The 16,922-nt window shown below is 43.5% G+C and overlaps 1 protein-coding gene across 8 annotated transcripts in view; it reads left to right on the top strand.

Annotated features, from left to right (window-relative positions):
* The window catches only part of ASB3 (ankyrin repeat and SOCS box containing 3), a 64,716-nt gene extending 56,085 nt beyond the window's left edge, over positions 1–8,631 (top strand). For all 8 annotated transcript variants that reach the window (XM_053245531.1, XM_053245579.1, XM_053245515.1 and 5 more), the window contains 2 exons: positions 2,965–3,098; positions 8,121–8,631. In XM_053245531.1, the coding sequence (XP_053101506.1) occupies positions 2,965–3,098; positions 8,121–8,371 (385 nt within the window). In that variant the 3' untranslated portion in view covers positions 8,372–8,631. The remainder of the gene's footprint in view (positions 1–2,964; positions 3,099–8,120) is intronic.
* Positions 8,632–16,922: the final 8,291 nt, after the last annotated feature.

Raw genomic sequence — 16,922 nt, 5'->3', positions numbered from 1 at the left:
TGTAGTGATGGTGGTACTGTTCTCATAATATAAAATACTTGTTATTTGCATACTGCTTTTCTGAAGCCTCTCACTATACTTCACATAACCTTATCTCCAACAAATAGCCAGTACTGTGGCCATATTAGATAGGAACATAGGAGATTGTTTTATATGGAGTCAAACTTTTGGTCCACCAAGCTCTGTATTGTCTACACTCTCTGAGGCTTCAGACAGGAGTCTCTCCCAGCTCTACCTAGTGATGCCAAGGAGTGGACATGGACCTTTTGTGTGCAAATTAGATGTTCTATCACTTAGTCACCCATCCAAATGCAAACCTGGGTGGGCCCTGCTTAGCAAAGGGGACAATTCATGCTCACTACTGCAAGACCAGCTCTCCTCTCATAAGACCATTGGTCCATCTAGCTCAGATGTGTAGGAATGGTGAAGGTGGAGAGAGAATTTATTATTATTATTATTATTATTATTATTATTATTATTATTATTATTTTGCATATGGTCCTGTAGGGCACTTAAGAGTGAGCTACGTTTTGAGCCGTCACCTTAAGTGGCGCAGTGGGGAAATGCTTGACTAACAAGCAGAAGGTTGCCAGTTTGAATCCCCGCTGGTACTATATCGGGCAGCAGCAATATAGGAAGATGCTGAAAGGCATCATCTCAGACTGCGCAGGAGGAGGCAATGGTAAACCCCTCCTGTATTCTACCAAAGAAAACCACAGGGCTCTGTGGGCGCCAGGAGTCCAAATCGACTTGTTGGCACACTTTACCTTTTACATTTTGAGGCAGGGGTTTCCCAGCTCATGTTCTAACATAGGAAACTGCCTTGTAGGGATGTGCAGACCGGTCCGGTGGTTTAGTTCGGGGGTTCGTGGTCGAACCAAACCACCCCCCCCACCCCCGGTTCTGTCGGACCAGAACCAGACTGCTGGGTCCGGTCCGGCAGGTCCGCGATTTTTTTTAAAAAAATTAAAATCAAGAAGAAATACCTGTAGCCCCTTCGGGGGGGCTTGCTGAGGCTGTGTGTGTGTGTGGGGGTCTGCACAGGTTCCCTCTCCCCCCGCCGGCCTTCCTCATCACCACCACGGCCGGGTAACTGAAGCATTTTTGGTCCTTTTGGGCCTCCGTAAGAGCGAGCGGCCGCCATTTTGGTGGCTGCCAAGCATGTGCAAATGCCCTCTGCATTTGCACATGCACGGTGGCCGCCAAAGTGGCGGCCGCTCGCTCTTACGGAGGCCCAAAAGGGCCAGAAATGCTTCAGTTACCTGGCTGCGGCGGTGATAAGGAAGGCCGGCGGGGGTGGGTGGGTGAGGAAGGGAACCTGCACGGACACCACCACCCCTCGCGGCCTCAGCAAGCCCCCCAAATGGGCTACAGGTACTTCTCCTTGATTTTAATTTTTTTAAAAAAAATTTGCGGACTGGACCAGACCAGCGGGGGGTTCGATTAGGGCCGGACTGAACTGGGCCAGATGGTTCCGTGCAAACCCCCTACTGCCTTGTCCACAGTTAGCCCATTGGTCCTTCTAGCTCAGTATTATCTACACTGACTGTCAGTGGCACTCGTGCGTTCCAGGCAGCAGCCTTACATGACCTAGAAAAGATGGGGATTGAACCTGACTCACCTGTGAGCCCTGTAAGACATTCCCCTTAGTGGATGGGGCTGCTCTGGGAAGAGCACCTGCATGCTTGCATGCAGAAGGTCCCAAGTTCCCTCCCTGGCAACTGCAAGATAGGGCCTTGGAGAACCCTAACCCTTGGAGAAGCCACTGCCAGTCTGTGTAGGCAATAGCGAGCTAGATGGACCGATGGTCTGACATGGTATAAGGCAGCTTCCTATGTTCCTAATCTGGGACCTTTGCATGCAAAGTAGATGCTTGACTACTGAACTGCAGTCCCATCCCCATCACCAAAGTGTAATAAGGCAAAGATGCTATTGGTTTAATAAAATCTCTTCAATTTACCCTGAGGATAAATTAGCATGAAAATTGTGTTTTTTATGTCTCTAGTAAGTGAGCGTAACTCTGTGTCTTGCTGGAGGAGAGCTGGTCTTGTGGTAAAGGTAAAAGTAAAGTGTGCCTTCGAGCCAGTGTCGATTCCTGGTGACCACAGAGCCCTATGGATGTCTTTGGTAGAATATGGGGGTGGGGGGTGGTACCATTGCCTTCTCCCGCGTGGTATGAGATGATGCCTTTCAGCATCTTCCTATATCGCTGCTGCCTGACATAGGTGTTTCCCATAGTCTGGGAAACATACCCGTAGGGATTCGAACTGGCAACCTCTGGCTTGATAACCAAGTCATTTCCCCACTGTACCAAATGGTCTTGTGGTAGCAAACATGAATTGCCCCCTTTTCTATGCAGGGTCCACCCCAGTTTGCATTCAGATTGGAGGCTGCATGTGAGTACTGAAAGATATTCCCCTTAGGAGATGAGGCCATTCTGGGAAGAGCATCTGCATGCTTGCATGCAGAAGGTCCCAAGCTCTCTCCCTGGCAGTATATCCAAGATAGGGCTGAGAGAGACTCATGCCTGCAACCCTGGAGAAGCCACGGCCAATCCGGGTAGACAATACTGAGCTAGATGGACCAATAGTCTGACTCGGTAGAAGGCGGCTTCCTATGTAGGGCAGGATAAAAGGACATAATTGTGCAATAAAGCAATGAAACAATGAAAATAAAGCCATGAAACAAATCATCTTTTTTTGATGATTTTACTAGACTGCTATATATTTCTGCGTTTCTGCCTTTTCTATTATTCTGTTTGGAGAAATTCTGATGAAGAGAATGCCAGCAGTAGGACATGATAATATGAACAGATACAGAATGGTGTGTTCAATAATTCTCTCTGGTGATGGTGGTGGTATGCTTAATATAAAACAAGCCAAGAAGGAGAATACATGAAAGCATGAATCCTACCAACGCTTTTGTTATTCATCCACAAAATAACTGCATTTTGCTTAATTCCAGGATTTGTTCAGTAAACGGTGATGTCCTTAATTTCCTTCTGGAGTTTACTAATTGGAAGAGGCTTCCTTGGAATGTGGAGCAAATCCTTTCTGACCACAAATGCTCCTCCACTTGGGTGCCCTGTGGTCACTTTGGTAAGCAGATAACCAGCTAATTCAGTTCTGTGTGCACCATTTATTTCGGACTAAAAGCTCTGATATGCAAGATCTCTTTTCTGATATGCAAAGAACCAAAAGCCAGTTACAAACTGCTCAGTAATATAATATGTATGGACCTGCAACAAAATGTTGCAGTATATCCCTGGTGCGCGTGAGTTGCCTGAGTCTGTGGCTTGAACATGATTTTTTTTTAAAAGAGCAAAGGTTAGCAACAAAGATAGGAGACCCTGCTGTAACTTGGGTTTACTTCATATGCAAATTTTATTTTTTCTGTTTCCTGGTGTGGGGGTGGGGCGGCAATTTGATAGGAGAGAGGCACTTGTGCCAAGTCCCAGCTCTTTTTTATCCTGTTGTCACTCTCTTGAGGGAGTATTCTTCAAGCTGAGAAACTTCCTGCTCTTTTTGTTTAAGCCCTCCTTCCCCAACTCCATGCCACTGAGACATATAATAATAATACATTATTATTAAATTTATTCAATTTCCTTCCAAAAATGGCTCAGGGCAATTTACATTAAAACAAAACAATTAAAATGAATTAAGAGTTAAAAACAGAGACTATAAAACACCATTAAACAATTAACGATTAAAACATTCAACACAGTTTGAAAACCCTGGAAAACCAGTTTACAGCAGACTAAAAACATTTACAACAATTAAAAAAACCCTGGAAGGCCAGGCCAAACAGAGAGGTTTTGAGGGATCTCCTGAAGGCCAATAATGAATTCAGATTACAGATTTCTGCAGGGAGTACACTCCACAGCTGAGGAGCAGCTGCAGAGAAGGCCCGCCTCTGAGTCGCCACCAGATATACCGGTGGTAACTGGAGATGGACCTTCTCAGATGACCTTAATGTGTGGTGGGGATCGTGCAGAAGAAGGGGCTCTCTAAGGTAACCTGGACCTAAGCCGTTCAGGGCTTTAAAGTTCCATTAGCTCCTCCCACCTGGTTGCCTGTCAAGTGCCCTCTGAGTCCATGGATATGCTGCTCTATTGAGTTACATTGGGGTATTTTGGGGTTCCCCTCCCACAGGATTTTTTCCATCCAGATTTTTGTGAAACTGATGTACTTGCAGGTTATCCTGAGTCTACTGGTACTTCCCTCTTTCCCACAGGTGCTCTGGTTATGTGTCCATAAGGCAGCTCTTTCAGAAACAGATATAAGATTGAATTTATAAAAGAAACAGTTTCAGATCAAGTGTTTCAAAATTATATTTTTATTCAGAATAATATCTTTCAGTTAGAAAGTACAGAAGATTCAGCCTCATTGCATAAATGCTGAAAGCCTACCAACCTCACAGATCCGTTCTGGTCTTCCAAATACCCTTCTATAATCTATGGTGCAATGTTTTTTTTAATCACTTAACTCCCATCCCCCAAGTACTTGCTAAGCTCTCTACTAAAGCAGGAAGCCTTTGGAATCATTTTTTTAAAAATTGAAGGTTGAGGGATGTATCTTCTGTGGTTACTTGCTCCCATATCTGTTCCTTTTCATGATGCAATAAAGAGACCAACCGTGAATAAGGAGTTGATTTTCAATAGAGGAGCTTTAATGTGGCTGCAGCCTTGTGTGAGATGCATTCATAATGTAAGGCGGCTCTCATCTTGTGGAGGTGTTTCCCTGCAAGGAATTTCGCATCTAAAATGTGAATGTTGCATGTAGGAGACCTAAGCCCTCTTCAGATGTTATAACTTCACCCTGCTGTAGCAGTGTGGAGTGGGGCAAAGGGAGAAGAAGTCCTACTATGTCACCCGTGCTGTGGGTTGTGACGGCGCTTGTCTGAAGAGGGAAAAGCCCTGCCCATGATGGCAGGCATTCCTGTGATTGTGAGACTGAATCAATCCAGTCTTGCAAGCACGCGAGAACCCACCATCAAAGGGAGGGCTCTGCCCTCTTCAGACAAGCCCCGTTGTAACCATGAAAGGTGGTGGGGTGCGCACGTGAGTGATGCAGTGGAATGGGACTTCCTCTGCCTTCTCCACACTTACACGACTACAGTGGCGTGATGTTATGACGCCTGAAGTGGGCTCCAGTGGGCTGGTTCAGACATCACATGGAACCGTAATTCAAGCCTGGTTCCATGCAATGGCTCCGAGCCTTGGAAACACGTACTCCCTGCTCCTTTGCCTACGTGAGGCTCGCAGGAACTGTGCTTCCAGTTTGGGTTAGAAACAAACCAAGATTAGTCATGACATTGGAACCGACCAATCTTGGTTTATTCTAATCAACCTGCTTGAAATAAATCTAGTTAGGAAACTCAAGTGGATTTCCGATCTAGGTTTCCCCCCTGAAGGAAGTTGGTTTGAATAAATCAAGATTAGTTGATTTGGCAGTCGCAAGCTATCTTGGCTTGTTTCTAAACTAAAAAGCTGGTTTAGTGATTCTAAATGAGACCTAGGCTTGCATAGGCAAGGTAGGTTCTCTCTCTCTCTCTCTAGCTGATCCGGCACAGAGATCTGTGCCCCTAGTCCCCTCCCCCCCACTCCCTGCCGCGTTTTTGCTTGCCAGCCCCCACCGCATTCCCATCTTCTCCTCCTCCTGCCCGCAGCCGCCGCTTTCTTCTTCCCTTACCCCATCTTCTTTCCTGCTGTCTGCTGTTGGCCACCTTCAGCCACCTGTCTGCCGGCAGGTCGCAACCACTCCAGTCACCCGCCTGCCGGGCCCACCTGCTGTTCTTGGCCACCCCAGCCACCCACCGTTCGCAGCCGCCTGTCTGCTGGGCCCACCCGCCAGTTGTGGGTGCTCCGGCCACCCACCTGCCGGGGCTCCCCCAGCAGCTGGCCGTTCGCTGGGCCGCTGCTTCTCCCTACCCTGCGGTCCCAGTTGCTAATCGGCAGCTCTCTTGCAAGAGCTGCCACGCATGGGATTAGCAACGGGTACGTCTAAGAGAATTAAATATATAGATAGATATTTCTTGCTTCTGACACAGTATTGGTGGTTGCTCAGTGTTAGAGCATAGGCCTGGACTGCAGAAGGTACAAGATCAAACCCTGACATTGTCAGTGTGAAAAGAAAGACTTTTGGTAGCAAGGCTGAGAAGGACCTCTCACTGAGATCTTGGAGAGTTGTTGCTCCATAGTATAGACCATACCGGACTGGCTAAGCAGTGGATCGACTGCTTGATATGCAGTGCATGCTAGCTGAAGAGCGGAGGCAAGTTGGCTTTTCCAATTAGTCTCCTGAAATCAGCGTGCTGTTGTATTTTTATAAATGATCCTGTAGCTCTGCTTGATCCTGCTCCGGAGATAAAGGTCATCCAATTACTCCTGGCAGTGGCAAAGCTCTGGACCACCCGTCAGGGAGGGAAAAGAGTGCAGCAGATACGGTATGCAATCATCAGCTTCTAACTAGAGACACAGGGGAATGAAATACCAGGGTTTTTAAAATAATAATAATGGAAAGGTTAGGCTAGTCTCTGATCAGAAAACGTCTCTCCTCTCCTATGTACAAAGCCAGCAAACACACTGAGATGTTGCAGCCTGAATATTTGTAAAATTTAATCTTTTTGTGGTCTCGTTCAGTTTGCCTACTAGGGGTGTTCATTATTTTTTCTCTGTTGCCTATTTAAAGATCTGTATCACGTTACAAAACGGGATTGCCAAGTTATATAATTATGTTTAACGCAGAGTGGGCTGATCTCAGTCTTATGTGGGGTACCCTTTTTATCATTATTATTAAAAATACTTTTACTGGCATTCTCACTAATCACTGACATCTGTTAAATTTGCAAAGCAAGTGTTCTACTCAATGGCTGACAGACTTACTTACTGAATAAAACTACTCAGAGAGTGGTCTAAGGACTACTAAATTTCGAAAAGACTTCCTATAGTAAACTTAGGATGTCAGCCAAGGTATCTTTAAAAAGACATCAGAAGATAAGAAGAGCTCTGCTGGATCAGGCCCAAGGTCCATCCAGTCCAGCATCCTACATAAGAACATCCCTGCTGGATCAGGCCCAAGGCCCATATAGCCCAGCATCCTATTTCACACAGTGGCCCACCCCATGCCTCTGGGAAGCCCATAGGCAAGAGATGAAGGCATGCCCTCTCTCTTGCTGTTGCTCCCGTGTGACTGGTATTCATTTGAGCCTGGAGGTAGTCTGTAGCTGTATCTCGTGGCAGAGAATTCCATAGATTAATTGTGTGTTGTGTGAAAAAGTACTTACTTTGGTCTGTCCTAAATTTCCTGGCAATCAGTTTCATGTTACTAGTCTGTGTTGATTTGGGAAGAAAGAAGAAAATACATTCTCCCACAATGCCTAATTCCCCAACGGGGAGGCTACAAGAAGCCTCCTGGCATCAGGGAGCTCCCCAGAATGCTCCACACACTTGTGCTAGGCATTCTGGGACTTCTGGGGGCTGAGAGGCCCCTGATCCCCACCACCCTAGTCGGCTCCATGATGGAGGGCGAGCTGTTTGCTTGTGTGTGGGGAGAGCGGGTCAAGCCTGCTCTCCCTGCAAACCCCCTACAGGCTCTCCACACTGCTTGTGTGGAGAGTCGCCTGCTCTCATCAATTTTTGGTGTTCAGGTTTGATTTGACTCCCTGTTTTCCGAATTAGCAAATTCATGGAGGGGGCGGTCTACCAACTGCATGATAACTAAACAGAACCTCCTCCATCTTCAGGTAGAGTTGCCTTCATGAGGGCTTCCTGGAAGCAGTTGGTTGACAATTGTGGAAAATGGGATGCTGTACTAGATGGGCCCTTGGTCTGTCTGATGCAGCAGAGATTGTCTTATGTCTCAAGACATGGGTTCTCAAACTTGGGTCCCCAGCTGGACTACAACTCCGATCATGATCTCGGGCCCATTGTGATTGAAGATGATGGGAGTTGTAGTCCAACCACATCTGGAGGCCCAATCATGGGAACCTCTGTTCTAAGTGATCCACAGTCCGCACTCCTGCTTACAGACCTGTCCCTGCAGTGGTGGCTCAAGCAGGAAGGGACCTTGAAACCCTCACAATATTGTGCTCCTGATTATTTTGTTTCTTCCTTCTGGCAGACTCTATACCGTCCTTGTCTCATCTTTGCCGCCTGGAGATTCGATCACTTTTGACAAGCGACCGCTTACGATCGGACCGATTTATCCGCCAGCTGCCGTTACCCACTTGCCTCCAGGATTTCTTGCTGTACGTGGACGTATTAAGAACACATGCCATTTCAGAATCTTCGCTTAGACTGGGGGGAGTGTATGAAGAAAGCGCCCTAACCCCTCAATCCAGTTCAGAGAACATAGAGAGAAGAGAAAAGTAGGAACTGCGGAGGGATCCTGTGAACACCTAAGACCTCTGGCTGTTGTGAGGCAGGATCCTGGCGCTTCCTGAAAGTTGTTTCAGTGGTGGTCATCTTTGCGGTTGCTCATTGTATTATGTCTTTTCTTAAACACCACTTGCAGTTGTGCATCTACTTCTATGGCTTCTTCTAACATAATTGAACATTTTAAGTGAATGAAAATAATGTGCATTAAATATTTTAATGGATCATTCTGTAATAAAGACACATTTGTAGACAAATGGATCATAATGTTGTCTTTCTTCACAATAGAATTTCAGACATGAGTTTGGACATTTACTTCAATCCTACAGTAAGCAATCAGTGTGGCATTTCCTGCTGGAGTATCTCAGGTCCTGGCTGGGGGGCGGGGGGAGCTGCTCAGAGGAGTGACACTGAGCAAGATAGACCAATTGTCTGACATTATTATTATTATTATTATTATTATTATTATTATTATTATTATTATTATTATTATTATTTATTTTATTTACACAGTCAGAAAGGTGTTATTGACTGGTTTGTTTTATCCAGACATTGAGTCCTTCCCAAGGACCTGGGATGCCATAATTTTATTGTCAATGTTGTTGCTGTTGTTATAGATATCGTCACAGAATATAGGCTGTTCCCAGTAAAGCTGCTTTTTGTAATTGGCTGATGGTGATTTCTGTGGCCCCTATGGTGTTGAGGTGCTCTTCAAGGTCTTTTGGAACTGCACCGAGGGCGCCAATTACCACTGGGATTATTTTGGTCTTCTTCTGCCACAGCCTTTCAATTTCAATTTGTAGATCTTTCTATTTGGTGATTTTTTTTCTATTTCTTTTTCTTCTATTCTGCTATCCCCTGGTATTGCTATGTCAATTATTTTGACTTGTTTTTCTTTCTTCTCGACTACAGTTATATCTGGTGTATTGTGTGGCAAATGTTTGTCTGTTTGTAGTCGGAAGTCCCATAATATTTTTACATCTTCATTTTCTTCAACTTTTTCAATTTTATGGTCCCACCAATTCTTGGCTACAGGTAGCTTGTATTTTTTGCAGATGTTCCAGTGTATCATCCCTGCTACTTTGTCATGCCTTTGTTTGTAAGTCTGTGCGATCTTCTTACAACAGCTGATTAGGTGGTCCACTGTTTCATCTGCTTCTTTACAAAGGTGGCGCTGTTTGTGGTTGATTTTTCGACTTGTGCTCTTATTGCATTTGTTCTTAGTACCTGTTCTTGTGCAGCCAGTATTAAACCCTCTGTTTCTTTCTTCAAGTTGCCCTTCTTAAGCCATTGCCAGGTCTTGGTGATGTCTGATTTTCCACTTATATTGTGCAAATATTGACCATGCAGGGGCTTATTTTTCCATTTCTCTGCTCATTTCTTGACTTGTTCTTTCTTGTAGGCCTGCTTTGTCTCATTGGTGTTGAATAGTTTCGCGTTATTGACCATTTGAAGTGCATCTTCTTCACTGTCCTTGATATATTCTTCAAGGCCTCTTTTCTCTTCCTCTACTGTTTGATGGACTTGCAGCATTCCTCTTCCACCTGAGCTGCGAGGGAGGTAAAGCCTATCGACATCACTGCGGGGGTGCAGAGCATGATTGATGGTCATGATTTTCCTGGTCTTATGATCTAGCGTCTCTAGCTCTGCCTGGGTCCAGTCTATTATTCCTGCAGTGTATCTGATAACAGGTATAGCCCAGGTGTTTATGGCGTGTATGGTGTTCCCGCCATTGAGTTTGGACTTGAGGATTTTTCTAACTCTCCTGATGTATTCACTTCCATTTTTTCTTTTAACTTCAGTGTGTGCGATGTTATCAGCCTGGAGAATGCCCAAGTATTTGTAAGGTTCTTTCTCTTCCAGGTTCTTGATGTTGCTTCCATTGGGCAGTTCTATTCCTTCTGTTTTTCTTATTTTCCCTCTGTTCATTATTAATGCAGCACACTTGTCTAGTCCAAACTCCATTGCTATATCGCTACTGAATATACGGACAGCGTTTAGCAGTGATTCAATTTCTGACTGGGGCTTTCCATACAGCTTCAGATTGTCCATGTACAGCAGATGGTTGATTTTACTTGATGTTTTAGATGTTTGGTATCCGAGGCCTGTTTTGTTTAGTATTTGTGAAAGTGGGGTCATGGCGATTACAAACAACAGAGGGGATAGTGAGTCCCCTTGGAAAATGCCTCTTCTAATGCTAACCTGTCCAAGTGTCTCGCCATTGATTGTTAACTGTGTACTCCACATGCTCATTGTTTTTTTAATAAATATCTGAATGTTTTTGCTGACACCAGTTGTTTCTAAACATTTTAGTATCCATGTGTGAGGCAATGAATCGAAGGCTTTCTTGTAGTCAATCCATGCAACATTTAGATTGGTTTTTCTTCTCTTGCAGTTTTCTAAAATCATTTTGTCAATCAGCAGCTGGTCTTTTGTGCCTCTGGTGTTCGGGCAATTTCCTTTCTGTTCAACTGGAAGCTGTTTGTTAGTTAATAAGTGTTGCATCACTTCATCTGCTATTATTCCAGTTAATAATTTGAAGATGGTTGGCAGGCAGGTCTATAATTACTTGGAACTGCACCTTTTGCTGGGTCTTTCATGATGAGATGAGTTTTCTCAGTTGTTAGACATTGTTCAATATCACCTCCTTGCAAAATGTGATTGAACTGTTTTGATAGTTGTTTATGAAGGCTTGTTAGGTGTTTAAGCCAAAAGCCATGCAGTTCATCGTTCCCTGGCACAGTCCAATTTTTAATTTTCTTTGCTCTTTCACTTATTAATTCTGGTGTTATTATTAGATCTTGCATTTGTTGGTTACATTTTTTTACCTCTTTCATCCAGCCTGCTTTTTTATTATAATCTATTGGATTGTCCCAGAATTTCACTGTTTCTTCTTTATTTGGTGTTTCTAGGTTTCTTGCAGTTTCTCCTTCTATGCTTTGGTAGAAACGTCTCTGATCCGACTGGAATTGGAGATTCTGCCTGTGTTATGTAGTTCTGGCTTCATATCTGCTAATCTTCTTTGACACTGCTGTTATTTGCTGCTTTATTATTTCCAGGACTTCTCTAATTTTCCTTGAATCTAGGTGTTATTTTTGGATCAGATACTGTTTGGTGTTTTCATTCTTCAGCTTCTTGTCTTTCATATCTTTCAATTTACTAGCATCTGATCTAAGCCTGGAGATTTTATTTTCTAATCTAATCTTCCATTTAGGTGATGTACTGATGCTGCTGATTATTATTATTATATTATTATTACATTTATATCCCGCTCTTCCTCCAAGGAGCCCAGCGCGGTGTACTACATACTTAAGTTTCTCTCTCACAACAACCCTGTGAAGTAGGCTAGGCCCAGAGTCACCCAGCAAGTCTTATGGCTGAATGGGGATTTGAACTCGGGTCTCCCCGGTCCTAGTCCAGCACTCTAACCACTACACCACACTGGCTTAGTGTAAGCCAGCTTCCTATTTTTTTGTTGTTTATATGCCACTTTTCCATAGCAAAGTTCTCAAAACATTTTACAGAGGAGTAGGTGGCGATGGTGATGAAGATTATTCAACAGCTGTGCTCCATGGAAGATTCCAGGGTATACCATGCGCGTCAAGATTATGCCCTTGTGGATCTGGTAACGTTGAAACAACTGCTCACATTTTACTGCATTGTGAATATTACAGAGACATAAGACGCCAACAAATTGCCCCACTTTTGATTAATTTTCCGGGTCGTGGAGAGGATTTCTATTTAAACTATTTGCTCACTAATCCTAACCCGGATGTTATTCATATCGTGGCCAAATATTGTTATATAATATGCCAAATGCGTATAAATGTAGTCTGATTTTATATTATCATCTTATTATTGTTATTATCATTATTATTTTAATATTGTTGTATTGCTGGTCTACGACCGAAATAAAGTTTTTATTAAGATGAAGATTATTCTTTGTCCCCAAAGAGCTCACAATCTAAAAAGAAACCCAAGGGAGAAACTAGCAACGGCCACTAGACTAATGCAGTGCTCGGTTTGGATATACTGTATATGTATGTGTAAAATATAAATATATATAAAATAAAAATATATATAATTCTTATTTTTATATCCCACTCTTTCTCAAAGGATAGGAACAGTTGCTCTCCCCTTGCTAAATATAAGAGAGACACTACTTTTAAAAGGGCCCGTTAGAGAGGAAACTATGCCAATATATGTTGAAATATAACAATGGTCTCCTCTCTTTCTTTTCTCAAAAATGTGCTGCATTTATAAATAAACATGTTTTATTAAATTCATATTTAAATTTCAAATCCACTATATGGTGCTACAAGGAACTTGCAGTAAAAACATAAAAACATATAAAATGACTGATAATAATTCCTTGAAACCCCCCAAATAATACATTCTAAGTCAGTTTTGTCAGCTGTTTCATTCAAGTGTTCTTATTAACACAGACACAGGATCACACAGCACGTAATAGACATGCATTTCTTTATGTTCTTCAATAACTTACTGCAGTATTTTACTACTAGACATGTCCATTGTATGTATATGTACATGTGTATGAGTAGTAGTATGTGTCTGCATTTTATACTGTAAGTGATCAGATACCTTTAAAGAAACCTTTCAAATTAACAGAGATCAAATGCCTGGGAATATCAATCCAAAGTCCCAAGTATTTGTGGGCAGTGTTCCCTCTAACGGGTTCTCAGATGTTGACTACAACTCCCAGAATCCCCAAGTGCAATGGCTTTTGCTTGGGGATTCTGAGAGTTGTAGTCAACAACATCTAGGAATCCCTTTTAGAGGGGACACTGTTTGAGGGTATCCTATACAGTGGTCTAGAGTGATGGACAGAGTGTTGGAATCGGAAAGGGGGTAGACCTGAGCCCTATTTAGACATGCTGTATGAGTATTGAGGTATCTGTCCACATGTACTTATGCTTGTGTGAATAACTGTACATGTATTTATTTAAAAAGTGAATACATTTAAAAAATGGATACAGGGCAGAGATAGGAAGTGCAGTGTTGTACATATGTTCAATATAAATTGTGAATAACTGTATGTGTGTACAGATCTGTATGTGTATACACTGGTTGACATACAGAGGAAGGCTGGTACAGCGAGAGGGCAGCCTAACAGAATTTCCCAACTAACCATCAGTGCAGTGAGAAAGTGGTGATTTTTTAATGCCACCCTTTCCCCTGGAAGCCCTCTGTGCCACTTGAAAAGATGTCCCGGAGGGTAGCGCAGCCCTCAAGGACATATTTTCAGGTGGTACAGAGGGCTTCCTGGGGAAGGAGAGGTAGTCAAAAATTGCCCCTTCCCCACTGGTGCAGTTGGTTAGGAATTTCTGTTAGGCTACACACTGAGTTGACGCTGTCACTGCAGGCCCCTCTCCTTGTCACTGACAAATAGCTCAGATCTCTTTAGTGTATATGTGAAGTTGGGATGTTTTGCCCAACTTTCCATGTACAATATTTACACTGAACCACAATTACCATTTTTTTGGCCCATTCACTCAATTCGGAGAGATCCTTTTGGAGCCCCTCAAAATATGTTTTGGATTTTGCCACCCTGAATAGTTTGGTGCGATCCACAAAGTTGGCTATCTTGCTGCTTACCCCAATTTCTAGATCATTGATAAAGAAATTTAAAAGGACATATCCTGATATAGTTATCTGGGGGATTTCACTTCTTATTTTCTCTCCATTATGAATATTAGTCATTTATTCCTGCCCTCTGTTTCCTTTCCTTTAACCCAGTGGTCTTCACTCTTTTTTTTCCCTTTTCCAAGCAGGGGATGCTTTGGCAAAAAGCCTTCAATGTGAGAGCCATTTCCTGCTGTGGTGACCTCTCTGTGCAGTACTGCACCTTTTTCCATGCTGGGAGTGGCCAGAATCCTCTCTGGGAGGATTCCATGCTGGGAGAGACAGAATCCTCTTTTCCATGCTGGGAGAGACAGAATCCTCTCTACAAAGCTCTACGAAGAAAGCACTAGAAAGGGCTACACTTCCCAGCGCTCTGTGCTAGGATTGCCATGTCCCCCGGAATCTAGGGTAGTCCCTGGATTTTGGCTCCTTCACCCAGCTGCTAAATTCCACCTGGATTTACATGGATTTCAAGTGTGCTGCCCGGATAGTACTCTGATCACATGGGAGGGCAGAGTAGGAGGGGAAGATATATATAACTCTATCAAATAAAATGCAAATTACTCACCACAAAATTTGCATGATATGCAAATTAGGCTGCCTGGATTCGGGAAGCTTGAATATGGCAACCCTACTCTGCACACCTTCCAAGATGGTGCAGGGGCTCAAGAGGGGTCAGTGTCTCTTCCAAGCACCACTAGGGCTCTTTTAAAAGTGCAACAGTGCACAGTGGGAATGGTGATCTCTGCATGGTGCCAGGGAGACGGTGCAGATTAATGGGGCATGGGGGTGCCCCTTGAGTTAAGGGGAGTAGCAAAAAATGGCTAGACGATTATAAGCCTCATTCTATTGCTAATAAATATGACAACAGTTGAGCTAATAATCATTTGAAACTTGGTGTACATGATCTACTTGACGTGTTCCTCAAATGTGTCTAATTTCAAGGAGATCTGATAGATATTGCTGCAGCTATAGCAAGTTAAAACCTGCTGAAAATTGACACTTTGACCCTTGATCCAGGGAGGCAAAACTTTGTGGGTTTTATGAAGTTTGAAGCAACAGTTCAGAAGTTGTTTAATGGAGGGATCCCTGCCTCATTAAAGCCTATGGCCAGCAAGTGCTGGTGCATGGTGTGGAGAAAGCTAATAGAGATTTTTTTTTCTCCCTCTCGCATAACACTAGAACCAAGGATCATCCCATGAAACAGATTGCGAACGAGTAGGATCAAAATGCAAAGACACACAAGCACCCAAATCTCAATTGTTCAGGAGCAGAAGTACAGAGAAATATGGAAAACATCAGCTGCTTTATAGTGCATAACAGTACTACAGTAGTGTGTAGATGTGCATCTAACATGGCAGGATCAAAACACAAGTGTGCACGCGTGAAAAGAACTGTATAAGCCACAAGTAAAGCACAGACCAGCTACAAAAGACTGTTTCTGTGGAGAGTAAATGCATTCTGAAGTCACCAGGGCAGTTCTGTCTGCCTGAATATTTAAAAAATGAATGGTACTACTAATAAAGAACAATAAGGAGAAAGAACTCTTAGCCAGAGTGGTGCAGTGGCTGGTGTGCTGGATGGACTAGACTGGGGAAATCCAAGTTCAAATCCCCATTCAGCCACGAAACTCACTGGGTGACTCTGGGCCAGTCATTACTCTCTCAGCATAACCTTCCTCATAGTGTTATTGGGAGGATAAATGTAACCATGTGCACCACTCCGGGCTTCTTGGAGGAAGCACAGGCTATACATGTAAAAGAAAATAAATCTATATAAGACACAGGTAAAGAAGAGACCAGCCACAAAAGTGGAGAACAAATGCATTCTGAAGTTACAAGGGTGCTCTGCCTGCCTTTTAAAAAATGCATAAATAAATAATAGAAAAACCACAGGTTTTTAATGATGCTTGCTGCAGCTATGAACCATTTCCTGTAAATAAGAGGACATCATGGGAAGCAAAGATGCATGGTGACAGTCTCTCCCTGCTCCATGCTGCTCCATGCAGCAAGATGCCACTCTCTGCCCACCTTGGATGCTCACCATTTAGCCAGAGTGTCCATCCTAGCAAGCGTCAAATGTGTGTGGGGTGTGTGTGTGTGTGTGTGTGTGTGTTGTTGTTTTTTAAATAGAGATTACTCCCTTAATCCTTGCACAATGAACCATAATCCCCAGTGGACATATTAATGTTACAGATACAGGCCACAATCCAGAGAAAAACCTGGTTAGCTCTCTGCATAGGAAATGAGTCTTCTTCCAGTGTTTTATGGCATGCCATTTTGGGAATGGGCCATAATGAAAGCATACAGAATTTTAAATTGTTGTGTTTTAAATTTGTTTGTTTTTAACTAATGTTTTACTTTTGTTTTTATCTTATAAACTGCCCAGAGACATATGTTTTGGGCGGTATAAAAATATGTTAAAATAAAAAATAAAAATCAGATCAAAGAACAAGGGAGAGAAAGCAGAGGTTGCATTCCTACCCTCCAAACACACACAAACAAAGAATCCAGAAGACTTAACAATGGACAGCGAGACAGCCTGCTCTCTAACCAAAATGGTGATTGGATTCTTCTGAGTAGCCTCTGGGCACTGATTGGTTGCCCGGGGAGTCAATCAGCCTAGTCACTCTCTGATTGGTTTATAGGGCAGCCCTAAGACTGCCCACTTTGCAGAAACAAAAGTGAGCATGCTTATTGACTCTTGCCTTATTAACATTAGTATTTGAAATATATATTTCCCTTTATTCTGTGCTAATGTCACCCACCCCAGGGGCGGAGCCACCATTGGGCGAATGGGTTCAAAGAACCCGGGCCGCTTCCCCCCAGGGGCCACACCTTGTGGCCCCAGACACACACCCCGTGTCTGATGTCAGACACGGGGGTGTTATTTCACTCCCAAACGG

The sequence above is a fragment of the Hemicordylus capensis genome, chromosome 1 (assembly GCF_027244095.1).
Source record: "Hemicordylus capensis ecotype Gifberg chromosome 1, rHemCap1.1.pri, whole genome shotgun sequence".
In the NCBI taxonomy this organism is placed as follows: Eukaryota; Metazoa; Chordata; class Lepidosauria; order Squamata; family Cordylidae; genus Hemicordylus; species Hemicordylus capensis.
This window is presented reverse-complemented; position numbering and strand designations above follow the sequence as displayed.